The 14757-nt window shown below is 46.3% G+C and overlaps 1 protein-coding gene across 4 annotated transcripts in view; it reads left to right on the top strand.

Moving 5' to 3' along the window:
- Nucleotides 1-14757, top strand: part of CEP55 (centrosomal protein 55) — a 46458-nt gene that overhangs the window by 17560 nt on the left and 14141 nt on the right. For 3 of the 4 annotated variants that reach the window (XM_077455199.1, XM_077455198.1, XM_077455196.1), the window contains 3 exons: nt 1312-1371; nt 7331-7478; nt 9710-10017. In XM_077455199.1, coding sequence (XP_077311325.1) covers nt 1312-1371; nt 7331-7478; nt 9710-10017 — 516 coding nt within the window. The remainder of the gene's footprint in view (nt 1-1311; nt 1372-7330; nt 7479-9709; nt 10018-14757) is intronic. The other variant, XM_077455197.1, reaches the window with a different exon arrangement.

The following is a 14757-nucleotide window of genomic DNA, read 5'->3' as shown; positions in this document are numbered from 1 at the left end:
TATCATACCGTATATACTCGAGTATAAGCCGAGATTTTCAGCCTCTTTTTTGAGGCTGAAAGTGCCCCCCTCGGCTTATACTCGAGTCATCGCTGTCTGCCTGCTCGATCAGCGTGTCGAGCAGACAGACAGCGGCCATTCTATAATTCAAAAGCCGCGCCTCCGGCTCCGCCTTCGCCTGTGATAGGCGGAACACTGAATTTCCCAGCAGCCTGTGTTCCGCCTATCACCGACATCGTCTCATCCTCGTACTACGGACGAGGATGAGACGATGTCCGTGATAGGCGGAACACAGGCTGCTGGGAAATTGTGTTCCGCCTATCACAGACAGGGAGGCGCGGCATTTGAACAGGGGAATGGGCGCCGACGAAGAGCGGTGATCCTGGGACGGGACCGGACGGAGTCTCGGCTCGGGACGGGACGGGACCGGACGGAGTCTCGGGACGGGACGGGACCGGACGGAGTCTCGGCTCGGGACGGGACGGGACCGGACGGAGTCTCGGGACGGGACCGGACAGAGGCTCGGGACGGGACGGGACCGGACGGAGGCTCGGGACGGGACGGGACCGGACGGAGGCTCAGGACACAGGTAGGCTGGACACACAAGGCCACACACACACACACACGGATGGACACACACACACACACACACACACACGGATGGACACACACACACACACAGGGATGGATGGATGGATGGACACACACACAGGGATGGATGGATGGATGGACACACACACACACACAGGGATGGATGGATGGACACACACACAGGGAGGGATGGATGGATGGATGGATGGACACACACACACAGGGATGGATGGACACACACACACACAGGGATGGATGGATGGATGGACACACACACAGGGATGGACAGGCATATCTCACCCTCGGCTTATACACGAGTCAATAGGTTTCCCAGTTTTTTGGGGGTAAATTGGGGGCCTCGGCTTATACTCGGGTCGGCCTATACTCGAGTATATACGGTAATATTATTTTGTTTGCTCTTGGAAGTCATTTTTTAATCACATGTATTGTTGTTACTTCTATATCTACCTTTTCAAGTTCCTGACAATAAGGGCTATGTTCTAATAGTGCTGAACCCGCAAGTACAGAGATGAGAAAAGTATAAATTTGACTGTCATGGCACACCTTTAAATACACAAACGTGTGAATAGGGCCTTGTCTACGTTTGTCAGTGGTAGAACATCTAACTCGGCAATCTAGGATCTACAGTACCATGAAACATATTTTACATTTGTTCTCACCTTTTTATGATTGTGGGACTTACCTTGTGTTTCTCTGCAGGACCCACCGAAAGGGGCAACTCTGAGTAATATCCAGGTTCTGGACGCACAACTGAAAGATGTGAGTATATCCGTTCTTTAAATTTCAGTATTATGTATAACAAAGCGCATAGACTGTGCAAAAGTTAACAGGTGACCAAATTGAAATTTATTTATAAAGACTAAAGCAATGTAAACATGCCTGTTCCAGATGTGGTTGTGACCCGTCTGACCTGCTGAATAAATAAGTTGCAGCAATCCATAATTGCAGGACTGTCTGCCCTGGACTGAGACGAAGAAAAGTTGACTTGATTGCTTTCCCATCTGGTTTTAGCCAGAGCTGGAAAGGATTTCTTATTGATGATCCTCCTTTGGACAAAACTAGGCTTGGATGTTGCGTGATATAGAAAGAATTGGGCTTAATCACTAGTTTGCTCCCGAAGAGTGTGCTTTGGTTATAAAGACGTATCCCTGTCCTGTGTACTTATATCAAACCTACACGGGTGAGAGAGAGAAATAATCTCATTACTGAAACTAGGCAAAGCCAGGTGTTCAATGTGACTTGTTATAAAATCTCACTGTAGGCTGCCATGGGAGCTACGAGATTGGAGAGGGTTTGCAGTATGCTGCTCTCTGGATCCTGCAATCCTGATGAGAAATTACCTATCTGCTTGTTTAGGCCAGGCTTTGCTTTGTAGAATGGGAAGTCATCATTTACATATTGCAGCTACATGGATTTCATGGGCTCCTGGGATTCCTGTCCATGATAGGTTGGTCACCACAATGTGACCGTGCCTAGCTTTCAATTTTAGTTACATTTGTTAGTACAAGTAAAGTGTGTGGTTTCCAAAAACAACTTATTCAGTATGGTGTGATTTGGTGTAAGTTTAATTATGTAAAATGTGCATTATGTCATACAATGTAAACCAATGTGGCCATGCACTAATAGTGTGTGTGTGTGTGTGCATATATATATATGGGGAGGCTTGGAAAAAAGTTTGATGTAACAATTGTATTTATGTTCTGGTTAGCGAAAGGGCATCGGAAAAGGAGACAGGGTTAGAAGCATCGGTTAAAGAGTTGAGTTGTGCTCAACTTTTCAATCTTTCAAAACCTTATTTGAGGGCTTACAATCTTCCGCTAATCCCTCACCTGCAACACAGAGTACGACCCTGCCTCTGGCACAGGGCTCTGCATCTTCAAAACCTATGCCCACTGCTTTGGCAGAGGAGACTGTGGGGGATTCCAGTGAAGAGGCTAGGGAGGAATCGGACAGTGCTACCTCTGTCTCTCAGGACAAATTGGAGGGAGAGAACTGGGACGGGGAGTCCAGGAAACCCTCAAGATACAAACTGTCTCTTGATGAGGGAGAGGACCTTTTTAGGGGCAGTCTATACCACCCTGTGTATTCAGGTGGACAAGAAACCCCTCTCTCCACGACCAAATGTAAGGGCTTGGGAGAACAGAAAAAAGTTTTTCCAGTCCACGAGGTCTTTGTAGAGACCGTCAAAAAGGAATGGCAGGATCCTGAGCGGAACCCCTTCTTTTCCAGGTCCTGAAAAGGTTTCAGTTTTCGGATGACCCTGTGTCAATCTGGAACAAGAACCCCAGACTGGACGCAGCATTCTCGCAAGTTTCCAGAAAAACAGACCTGGCCTTCAAGGATTTAGGGGCTCTGACAGATACCATGGACAAGAGAATTGATTCCCTTCTAAAAAAAGACCTGGGAATCAACTCTGGGTAATCTGAAACCAGAGATGGTGGTCAGTGGTGGCTCGTAACTTCAAACACACTGGCTTGCACAAATTCAAGCCCACATCAAGGCAGGTACAGCAAAAGAGACTATTTTGTCATCTTTTCTAACTATTTTACGAGGGGTAGCATATATAGCGGATGCTTCTGTTGAGTCGGTTCGCATGTCAGCCAGGACCTCTGCACTAGCCAACTATGCCAGAAGGGCCCGCTGGCTCAAAACATGGCCAGACGACGATGCTTTTTAAATTATGTGGCATTCCACTGACTGGGAACCTTCTGTTCGACCTGGGTTTGGAAGCGGTATTAGACCACGCAGCCGATAAGAAAAAGGTGTTCCCGGTGAAACGGAAACCCCCAACTCGGACCAAGAGGGGGTTTTGTCCACAAAAAAAGCCCCCCCAAGCCTGAAGGGGAAAAGAAGAATTGGTGGGCCAAAGGGGTAAGGACAGAGGAGGAGCGATTTTTTTTTTTTTTTTTTTTTTTTTTTTTTTTTTTTTTTTTTTTTTTTACCAGGGGGCCTTCCTTCCACAATAGGAAGTAATTTCCCCCAACCAATTTATCCTGGGGATCGTAAGGAGGGGGTACTGCCTAGAGTTTACAGAACCCCCTCTGAAGCCTAGCCACGCTTCTCCCCAGATGTATGGCAGAGGCCCTCCGGAGGGCATGAAAGGAACTAGAGCAACAGAACGTAGTTTGCAGGGTTCCATAAGAGGAGGGAGGAGCTTCTATTCACATGTTTTTGTGGTGAGAAAGCCCTCAGGAAGTTACAAATTAATCCTAAACTTGAAACCCCTGAACCGTTCAATTTCTTACACAAAAGGTTCCGGATGGAGTCTATATTCAGTCGGGGCGTTGCTACCCCAGAACTGTTATATGGTGTCCTCTCAGACGCCTACCTCCACATCCCTATTGCGGAAACTTTTCAAAAGTTCCTGCGCCTAGCTATGAAGGTAGAGGAATAAACCATTCATCTGCAGTTTCAGGCACTACCATTCGGCCTATCCTCATCACCCCAAGTATTTACAAAGGTCATGGCAGAAGCCATGGCTTTTCTGCAACTCGGGGAGTATCAATTATTGCATACTTGCACGATTTATTCATCTTCGCAGTATATCCAGAGCAGCTAATCAGGGATCTGGAACTAACAAAACAAACCCTGACAGGGCTGGGATGGCTGCTGAATCTGGAAAAGTCCAGTTTAATTCCAGCTCAGCTAATATCCTATCTGGCATACCTGCTGGCCTCCACAGGTGAGTGTTTGTTTTTCTCCCAGCAGAAAAGATACTAAAGTTAAACAGAGTGGTAGCTTCCCTCCAAAGCAACCAGCAGCTATCAATAAGGGCAGCAACGTCAGCCCTGGGCTTACTGACCTTTGCCATCCCGGCAGTCCAATGGGCAGGCCTAAACTTCCGTCCCCTGCAGGCCTTTGTTCTAAAGGTGTGGCATCACAGCCAGGAGTCATTAGACACCCTGCTTTCAATTCCTCCTTGGGTCAAAAGATCCCTCTGGTGGTGGAGGGAGCAGATAAATCTGTCTCGGGGGGGCACCTGTGGATCATTCCAGTGTCCAGAGTGATTACCACAGACGCAAGCGGCAGAGGCTGGGGAGCACACTTGGGTTCTCGGCCAACACAGGGGACGCGGGGGAAAAAAGAGGAACTCAAGAGGTCACCCAACTGGAAAGCACTAAAAGCAGTTGGATTGGCACTTGAAGCCTTCAAAGGGGAACTCCCTGGGCCAACACATCCCGGTGGGTTCGGACAACTCCTCTGTGATTGCTTATATAAACGAGCAGGGTGCCACGAGGAGTGGAGTCCTGTTGAGTCTAGCAACAGAGATCCTGAGCTGGGTAGAAGCCAATGCACTTTCCCTTTCTGCAGTGTTTCTAAAGGGGGAAGAGAACGTAGTGGCCGACTTCCCCAGCCGAAAGCAACTGAGAGAAGGCGACTGGGTACTTAAGAGGTTTTTGACCTTTTATAGTCAGGAGATTGGGGGGGGGGGGGGGGGCAGAGGTGGACCTATTTGCTTCAAGCAACAATGCAAAGACCCCATGCTTCTTCTCACTAAACAGATGGGAAAACGCTCTAGGAGTAGATGCCCTGACACAAACCTTTCACTTCAAAACCTGCTACGCCTTCCCACCTCCACTTCTTCTCCCAGCTGTACTAAGAAAATTTCAGTTAGAAAACGCCTCTCTAATCTTGGTGGCTCCACAATAGCCCAAAAGGGCTTGGTTTTTGATCCTCGGGCAGTTGGCAGTGGAACCCCCCTGGCTCCTTCTGCTTCGAAGGGATCTCCTATCACAGGCCCCTGTTCTCTCTCCCCAGGTACACTGCTGGAACTTAGCGGCCTGGCTTCTGAAGAGGAAATACTAAAAACCAAGGGCTTTTCTGTCCAACTAGTAGCCACTCTTCTCAATAGTAAGGAGGAGATGCGCCAAATCTACCAAAATGTTTGGGGGCACTTTAGAGTGGCTTTTAGAGAACTCCTTTTAAGGTGCAGAGCCCTATAACAGTCTTGGACTTTTTGCAATGCGTGGCAGATGAGGGGCTAGCTACCAGTACCCTTAAGAACAGGTTCCCTGGTCTTACAGACCCTAACAGAGCCTCCATTTGAGCCTTTAGAAGATTGTGCTCTAAAGGACTTAACTTATAAAACGATTTTTTTTTTTTTTTTTTTTTTATAGAGGCTCTTTCAGTTAGACCCCTCTTTTGTGTTATTTTTTTTTATTTATTTTTTGGATCGTGTTATTTTTAAGACTGATCCAGCTTTTTTACCGAAGGTGGCTTAAAAATACCATACAAGCCAGGAGGTAATTCTGCCCACTTTTTGCCCTAATCCCTCAAGTGAAAGGGAATTTAGGTTCCATACTTTAGATGTAAGGAGATGTAGCCTACGGTATTTAGAGCTGACGAAGAGTTTTAGAAAGCCAGACTTTATTTGGGTTGGTGGTACAAGGAGGGGGCAAAAGGAATCTAGACACACCATTGCCAGATGGCTCAGGGTAGCCATTAGCCAGGCCTACAAACTGGCAGGTAAAGAGGCTTCCATGGGAATTAAATCACACTCTACTAGAGCTATGGCAGCTTTGCAGGTGAAAAGAGCTGGAGCAGCGCTAGAGCAGATTTGCAAGGCAGCAGTATGGTCCAGTTATACCACTGTGAAACATTACAGAGTGGATCTGGTATCGGCAAATGAGCAGACCTTTGGGCAAAAGGTTCTGCAAGCCGTTGTCCCACCCTAAAGTGGTAAGTGCTCACCTATCCTCTCATTGTGGCTGTCCTGAAAGACGGGGAGGGGAAATTAGAGTTGCGCTTACCGTAAAGTCTTTTCCTGTAGTCTTTCAGGTCAGTCCTAGTTACCCGCCCAAATTTTTTGGGGGGGGGGTCTTGAGCAAGACCTAAACACAGGCGCAATAGTAATGTGATGGTATGTTATTATCTTGTGTCTCCCTAGCTTGACCGGAGGTGCTCTACAAAAATCTGAGGCTGGCAGGGGGAGGTGAAAATTTATGGGGGCTGCTGCAGTGTTTCCAAAGGAATAGGAGGAGCCAAGGTCTCATTTCCTGAAGGACTACAGGAAAAGATGTTACCAGTAAGCGTAACTCTAATTTTCAGATCCTCGGTTCTTTGCCATGGGGTGCCATGTTGAACTTCCAGTGACCAGTATGAGAGAGGTGTTTAACACACTTGCTCCCTATTCACATCTGAGACCTTGTAATACTAACGAGTCACATGACACAGGGGAGAGAAAATGGCTAATTGGGCCCAATTTGGACCTTTTCACTTAGGGGTGTATGCACATTTGTTGCCAGCGATTTTAGACATTAATGGATGTGAGTTGTGTTATACTGAGGGGAACAGCAAATTTACACTGTACAAGTTGTACACTCACTACTTTACATTGTGGCAAAGTGTTATTTCTTCATTGTTGTCCCATGAAAAGATATAGTAAAATAATTACAAAAACGTGAGGGGTGTACTCTTGTGAGATACTGTAGGTATCACAAGATGCCATTAACCTGTTCTTGGCATTTTATGACCTGTGCTAACAACCTCATTTACAAGAACTAAATGTCACAATTTTGTCAGATACTTTTTAATGTGGCCCATGTACGGTATGGATCAATGTAGGTTTGCCAGAGATTAATTTAGCAGATAGGTTGAAAATAGGTTTCGTTAGTCTGACCCCCCATATTCTGTGATGTACTTTTTATTTTTTTTTGTCCTATACCTTACAATACATCTCTTCAATTTCTGTTATAATGTTTCAATTGTCTCTTTTCAGGCTCTAGAGAAGAACCAGCAGTGGTTGGTGTACGACCAGCAACGCGAAGCCTATGTCCAGGGACTGATGGCCCGAATTTTCGATCTGGAGCAGCAGGTGGCCAGCACAAAGCAAGACAAACAGCAGAACAAGGAGATCAGCAGTGATGGTGCAGTGCATGATTTCTACATGTATTGCCCAAAAAAAATAAAAAAATGGCAATGTCAAAGCGGCAGGGTGGATTTAATTTAAATCGCTTGTAAAAAGGCTTGCTTTAAATCATACTTTTTATAGAGCAACTGTCATCTCTGTCCCACAGCAGCTCCTCCTCTGACCCGCTGTTGACTCACTAACAGTCCCATTCACTTTAATGGGAGGGCTGGTGGTTCAGCACAACAACGTGAGGGACGTGGCAGCAGCAGGTGAGTGGATGCCCACTAACAGGCGCCGCCATGACGGCGGGAGGCCGAGTCACCATTCTGTGCATCTGGCGCCCAGGCTGAGACCCGCACGAAATCGGATTGGGCTTCGATTTTGTCTCTGATGTAATATCTCAGAAGTAACGTCACTTCTGGTCTATTCGGCTGCCAATGCTGATGATTTAAAAAATTCACAGTATTCAGAAATTCAGATTTTTGGTGTTCTGAATACTTTTAAGAGCCAACTAGGGATTTGGGGTTAGAGTACCTGTCACCACCTATTACCGTCACAAGGGATGTTTACATTCCTTGTGACAGCAATTAAAGCAGATTTTTTTTATTTTTAAAGGGGACAATGTTGAATCCCTAGGAGCTTAAAAAAAAAATTAAAAAAGGCACCAAAAACACTTCACTCCATTAAAATGAATGGGAACCGCCTCGAAAAAGACCCCACTAAGAATTTTTGGTGCAGTTTGAGTCCCATGTCCTTTAAAAAAAAAAAACAATGCTGCAAAAACACTCCATTAAACACCTAGGCGTTTTACTAGTAGTAACCAGTGAATGTGCCCTAAAGCTGCTTTAACACTGAGGAGTTTTTCGAGCACTTTTGGGCAAAATAAAATGCATGAAAAGCCCAAGGAAAAATGCTTCCCTTTAAAATCTGTGAATGTTTTCACACAGGGGCGGTGCACTTCCATTGTAAAAATTCCTGCTTGCAGCTTTTTTAACCACTTCCCGACCGGCGCACGCCGATGTACTTCGGCAGAATGGCACAGACAGGCAAATGGGCGTATCTTTAAATTTGCTGCCGTGCCATCTCGTGCGTGCCTCTGGTCGGGACCTCCGTGAGTCGTTTTGCGGGTCCCGCTGACTCTATCGCCGCGTGGATACCTGCGATTGTCGAACGGGGAGATGCTAATGTAAACAAGCTGTTCTACCTAGTGACAGTGTCACTGATCTCTGCTCCCTGTCATCGGGAGCAGAGATCAGTGATGTGTCACACACAACCACGCCCCCACAGTTAGAAACACGCCCCAGGACACACTTGACCCCTACACTGCCACCTAGTGGTTAACTCCTTCACTGCCAGTGCCATTTACACAGGAATCGGTGCATTTGTATAGCACTAGTCACTGTATAAATGACAATGGTTTCAAAAATAGCCGATGTGTCCGCCATAATGTCGCAGTCACGATAAAAACTCTGATCGCCGCCATTACAAGTAAAAAAAAAAAAAAAAAAGCATAAAATTATCCCCTTTATTTTTTTTTATTTTTTTTTTTGTAACTGCTATAACTTTTGCACAAACCAATCAAACGTTTATTGTGATTTTTTTTTTTGATTTTTTTTTTTTAAATGCGTTTTTTTTGTGTTTTTTTTTTATAGTGCAAAAAATAAAAACTGCAGGGGTGATCAGTTACCACCAAAAGAAATCTCCATTTGTGGGGGGGGGGGGGGGGGGGAAGGACATCAATTTTGTTTGGGAGCTAAGTCGCACGACCGTGCAATTGTCAGTTAAAATGGCGCAGTGCCGAATCGCAAAAAGTGGTCTGGTCTTTGGCCAGCAAAATGGTCCGGGCTCGGGTGCTTAAGCATGTTTGGGGATAAAAAAAAAAAAAAAAACCTGCACAAAAAAAATGCTCCTCCCAATTAAAATGAATGGAAAAGTGCAGCAAAAATGCTCCATTACAGGCAGTTTTTATGCAAACCGTGTGAAAGTAGCTGAACACTGAAACTGTTCTTTACAAAAGTGTTTTTTTTTTTCTTCTATACTACTGCCGGCAATTCTAGCTAGTTTATCCTCTCAAATTTTTATTTTGCTCTATATATCCCCACTGGGTGGTTGCAAAGACAAGAATGGATTGGAATGCTTGTTTAATGCTTCCCACAATGTTTGGCCTTATTAATTGTGGCAAATATGTAACAAGTTTTTAATTTTGTAATATGTATTTTCTCAATTTTTTTTTTTTTTTTTTTTTAGAAGATGATAAACAGAAATATTATGACCGGCTTCTTCTCGCTGCCAGAAAAGATCTTGATGGAGAACGTCAGATAACAGAGCAGTTAAATTCCGAACTCTCTGAAATGAGAATGAAACTTGAAGAGAAGAAGAGAGAGGCTGTAGATTTGTCAGTCGCCTTGAAATCGCTAACGGAGAGCGAACAACAGCAGCGGGATGATGACCGCAGACATCTAAGGGACAAGATGCAAAGACTGAGGAGAGAACTGGATGTGTATCAGGAAATGTATGAAGAAGAGAAGAGGAAGAACTCTGAGCTCTCCTCTCAGGTATACACACTTTGATGGGTTTTTTTCCAGTATCTGAAGTGTAAAAATAAAGGGACGCTGGATGTTATAAATTTGAGCCCTGCTCAGCATCTGCTTAGTTTATTAACTTTCTGTGCAGAGAAAGAACTGTGTATAGAATGCGTTTCTGGTTGGTTGACACTTAATACGTTTGCTTATCTGGAACAGAATAGCTCCAATCCTGGTAACACGGGGTACTCGCAGTAGTGTTTATTAAATAAAATAATAATGGCCCTGTCTGCTTAGCTATCAGTAATCACAATTTTCAAGTCTTTCCACAGATTTTCAATTGAATTTAGGTCTGGACTTTGGCCCATTCTAACACATGAATATGCTTTGATCTAAAACATTCCATTGTAGCTCTGGCTGTATGTTTTAGGGTTGTTGTCCTGCTGGAAGGTGAACCTCTGCCCCAGTTTCAAGTCTTTTGCAGACTCTTAATAGTTTTTGTTCTAAGATTGCCCTGGCACTTTGGTACTTTTTGCATTGATTAAAACTGAACTGGGGGAGGGCTGCTTTGGGGGCCTTTGCAATGTTAAAACACCTCCTGATGATTTAATGCAAGGAGTTGTATACTTCCCTCAATCCTGCAACATTGGTGTGATGTTGCAGTTGTCCCATGTGGACTCTAAAACCAAGAACTGAGCGATCTCAAGAACGCTGGTGGCTCAGTTTTCAGAGTTCCTCTCGAGCCCTCACTGGAGGAGGTGTTGGCACAGCTGACTTTGTGCTGCGAAGCAAGCCAGCTGTCAATCAAACATTTAGGTGGCTTTTGATATCATGGTCAGAATCCTTCCAGATCCTGAAGTGGCTCTGTGACATCTGCGGACAGTGGGCAAAATCACCGATCTCCTTGTATAGATTTCAAGAAAAAAAGCTGACCGCTGCTTTTCCTCCTTTCCCTAACCCCTACCCCGCCCCCCCACGGCTTTCAGCTTTCAGTTCCTGTGCAATTTACATGCAGTTCTGTGCAGGGCAATTCATTCATTTTGAATGGGTTGAAATTGCACTGCACCAAAAATGGTCTGTTCACACTATAATGCAGTACAGTACATATATATATATATATATATATATATATATATATATATATATATATATATATATATATATATATATATATATATAATTTTTTTTTTTTATTGCTTGGTACTTGCGTTTGCGACCTCCTTTTGGGTATCGTTAACTTTGAACTGGGCCTTGCAGCAGATTGCAAGGGCAATACAATTGGAATGCAGTTTGGGAAGCGACACAGAAATGCAGCTCTCCCACACTGCATTCTAGTGTGAACAGACCCTTAAGATGTACTGATTGAGCCCTTGTTCACACTGATGTAGAGTTTCCTGCACCACATAACAATTGCACTGTGTTCATGCAATGTCAATTTAAAAGTTAAGGACACCCCAAAAGCAGGTCGCAAAACACAGTGCATTTGCTTGAACTAGATCACATAAGCACCCATGTGATCTGCTTCCAGTGTGAACAAAAAAAGCTGCTGGCACCTTTTTTTTTCATGCGGATGCAAAGCAATTTGAGCCATTAAAAAACCAATGGACTCAAATCGCACCGCATAGAATCGGGTGTGATTTTCACAGAAATGCAGTGCAAAGGGAGCATTAATTTTGTATCCATCCATGTGCATTTTGTGAGCAAAAATTGTAAGCATTCATTTTTGCACTTGTTTCTCTTTCGTTCATTGACGGACACAGCTCCAGTAATCTTGACCGTAGGGTTATTATGCCACCTTCAGGAGAGGACTAGGCAGAAAATGTAATACATGTGAAAAACAGAACTTTACAGTTCCGCTCAAGGTAATAACCCCTCAGCCTGCCTCCGGCAGCTCGGGTTTTTTTTTTTTTTTTTTTTTTCTGCTTAGTGAAGGACCATCGGTCCTAGGAATTTTCTGGATTTTTGCCTTTTGTGCAAGATTTTAAGATCCTGTGTTCTGCTATCAACAGCCAGCTGGGTAACAGGCTGGATAATCTAGATCCTTGTAGTATCCCCAGCCTGGCCATCGAGCATGTGCAGACCCTAGCTACGTGCTGGGTGGGCCACAACATGCCCCTCAGGTTCCAGGGGCAGCCGGTGAGCACGCTTTGGGGCACACATATGACTGGACTACCGATGTCCTTGTCACAGTGTGCCTTGGCCTGCAGCCACCCCCGTACTGCTCGAGAGTGGGTCTGTGGTGGGATGTCGCCAGCTCATCCGGATGGTAAGTACAGCTCTAACTGCCTCGGTGGGATTGAGCAGCTGGGTATTCCCTGGGAGGTCGATTAGGGGGTCCCTCTCCTCTCTCCCTGTCCTTATTCTCCGTGGGGGAAGCTGCATGGCTGGGCTGCTGAGCAGTGTGTGTACCTGAGCCAGGTTCCTCCGGGGGACTCTGACCTTAGATTGGGGGCTGGGCTGGGTGTCTGTGTCTTTAGGTGTCTGGAGGCTCTGCATGGGCTGTCGCCATAGCACTGTTCTGCCACCATAATCTCTGTTCATTCACTGTGTACAGTTGCTTGTCAGACATATTTTCTGTGTGTCTCAGTGGAAAGCATGGTCAGCACCCATTTTCCCTGTGATTTTTTTTTTTTTTTTTTTTTTTTTTTTTTTCCCCTTATACAGGGTGGCTGGTGGCCATTTTGTTGTAGCTCAACGCGGTTTTTATTCTTGGCGCTGGTCCCTGCTCGGAACAGCGCATTTTTATTTATTTTTTGCTCTGGACACAGGCACCTGTAACAGAACGGCACAGCACTCGGTCGGGGTGGTGAGTCCTGCGGTGGGGGCCCCTCAGTCTGCAGCAGCTAGGAAGGTGGGATTGTGCACCTGTCCTAAGTCCCCAAGGGTGGCAGACAGGGTGGGTCAGCATGGCTTCAGAAACTGGTGTTTCTCCCCCAGAACTCCCTGCAATTGTAACCGGCTCATCTGCAAACAGTGCAGTGCCTTTGTACGCTTTGTCGGTGGTCCTTTGAATCGTTCGTTGCCAGGGTGGAGGCGGTGTCCGGCGGCCTTTGACACCCCCCCGGTCCCGGAAGAGCTCCGACGCACGCTCGGGCCCCGCAGCAACTGGCGGCCCCTGCTCTGATGACGCCGACCAGGACCGATTGGGCAGTGACGATGATTTCCCACAAGTCCGCAAGACAAAACGCTAGTTGGAGCACTTATCACAGCTGTGCGTGATACCCTGAAAATTCAGGATACAGCAGGATCCTATGCTGAAGAAGCAGTCCCTTTTGGGTCCCGTAAGCCAGCCCGTACACCTAAGGTGTTTCCGTATTTGAGTTATTTTGATAAGTTCATATACAAGCAATGGGGAAGCCCGCAGCGGACCTTCTCTGTTCCCAAAAGAATGGCGGTGTGATACCCCTTTGAGGAGAGCCTTCTTAAAAAAAAAATGGTCAGCTCCTCCGGTCGTGGACCCCCCAGTATCCAGGTTAAAGTAACCATGATCCCGGTAGAGGGGACTCCTCCATTTAAGGACCCTAAGGGAAGGCTGAGGCAGTGGCCCGTTCCTTGTTTACGGTTGTGGTGTCAGCAATACGACCAGTACTGGCTACAGCACTAGTGTCACAGACACTTACTGAATGGGCAAAACTTTTGCACCATGAATTGGAGAAGCAGCAGGCTACTCCTGCCTGTGTGGAATTAGCGGACCAGTTAGTGCACGACCTTTAATTATGCTTGGTGACGCAGCCCTGGATACGCTTCCTTTTCTCTCCAGGGCTTTAGTGTCAGCAGTGGTGCTGCGGCGCCTGATATGGCTAAAATGCTGGTCTGCTGACCAGGCATCTAAAAAAAAAAAAAAAAAAAAAGATCTACCCTTCCTTGGTGAGGTGGCTATTTGGAGCCTCGTTGGATGACATTATTAAGAATGTCGCAGGTGGGAAGAGCACCTTGCTCCCACAGGCCAGGAAGAGTAAGGAGCCATGCCGCAGGCAAGGGCCCTCATTTTCCACTGAAGAGACTTTTTTGTTCACCCGGGACTTCGCCTAAACGTTCCCAGTCCGACAGGGCGATGACTGAGGGACAGAAGCGTCCCTGGACTAACCAGCCTGCGAACAAAAGTGCTACCACATGAAGGTTTGCCCCCGCCCATCACTCGGGTGGGGGGTAGCCTTCGGGAGTTTGCAGCCCAGTGGGCCTCTCGGCTGTCCGACCAATGGGTCTGCGAACTGATTTCACGATAGAGTTCCTCTCTTTGCCACCAAACAGATTTTCCCCTCCAGCATACCCTTACTCCCGGCTCGCCGGGAGGCCCTGCTTGGGGCAGTAAGGGACCCGCTAAGCCATGGGTGATAGTGCCTGTTCCAGAAACAGAAAGGTTTCAGGGGCTCTATTCCAATCTGTAGTCCCCAAAAAGGAAGGGGTACGTCCAATCTTGGACCTGAAAGCCCTCAATTTGCTTTGTAAAAGTACAGAGGTTCAGAATGGAATCCGTTCTTTCAGTTGTCGCTGCACTCCATCAGGGGGACTCCCTGGCATCCTTGGAAATCCAGGACGCGTATGAATCGGGCATCAGAGGTTTCTGCAATTTGCAGTAGGGGAAGCCCACTACCAGTTTGTGGCACTCCCCTTTGGCTGGGCTTCAGCATCCCGAGTCTTTACTAGGGTACTGGCTCCAATTTTGATGTTTTGTTGCGACAACGAGGGATCGCAATCGTGGGTTACGTAGACTATCTCCTCCTGAGAGCAGCTTGTGCCTCAGAATTAAAGGAGGATGTGGCGATCACCATG

This window comes from Lithobates pipiens, unplaced genomic scaffold, assembly GCF_037356315.1.
Source record: "Lithobates pipiens isolate NorthernLeopardFrog02 unplaced genomic scaffold, aLitPip1_a1.2 Scaffold_25, whole genome shotgun sequence".
Classification (NCBI taxonomy): Eukaryota; Metazoa; Chordata; class Amphibia; order Anura; family Ranidae; genus Lithobates; species Lithobates pipiens.
The sequence above is the reverse complement of the archived record's forward strand: the minus strand, read 5'-3'. Positions and strand labels throughout refer to the sequence as shown.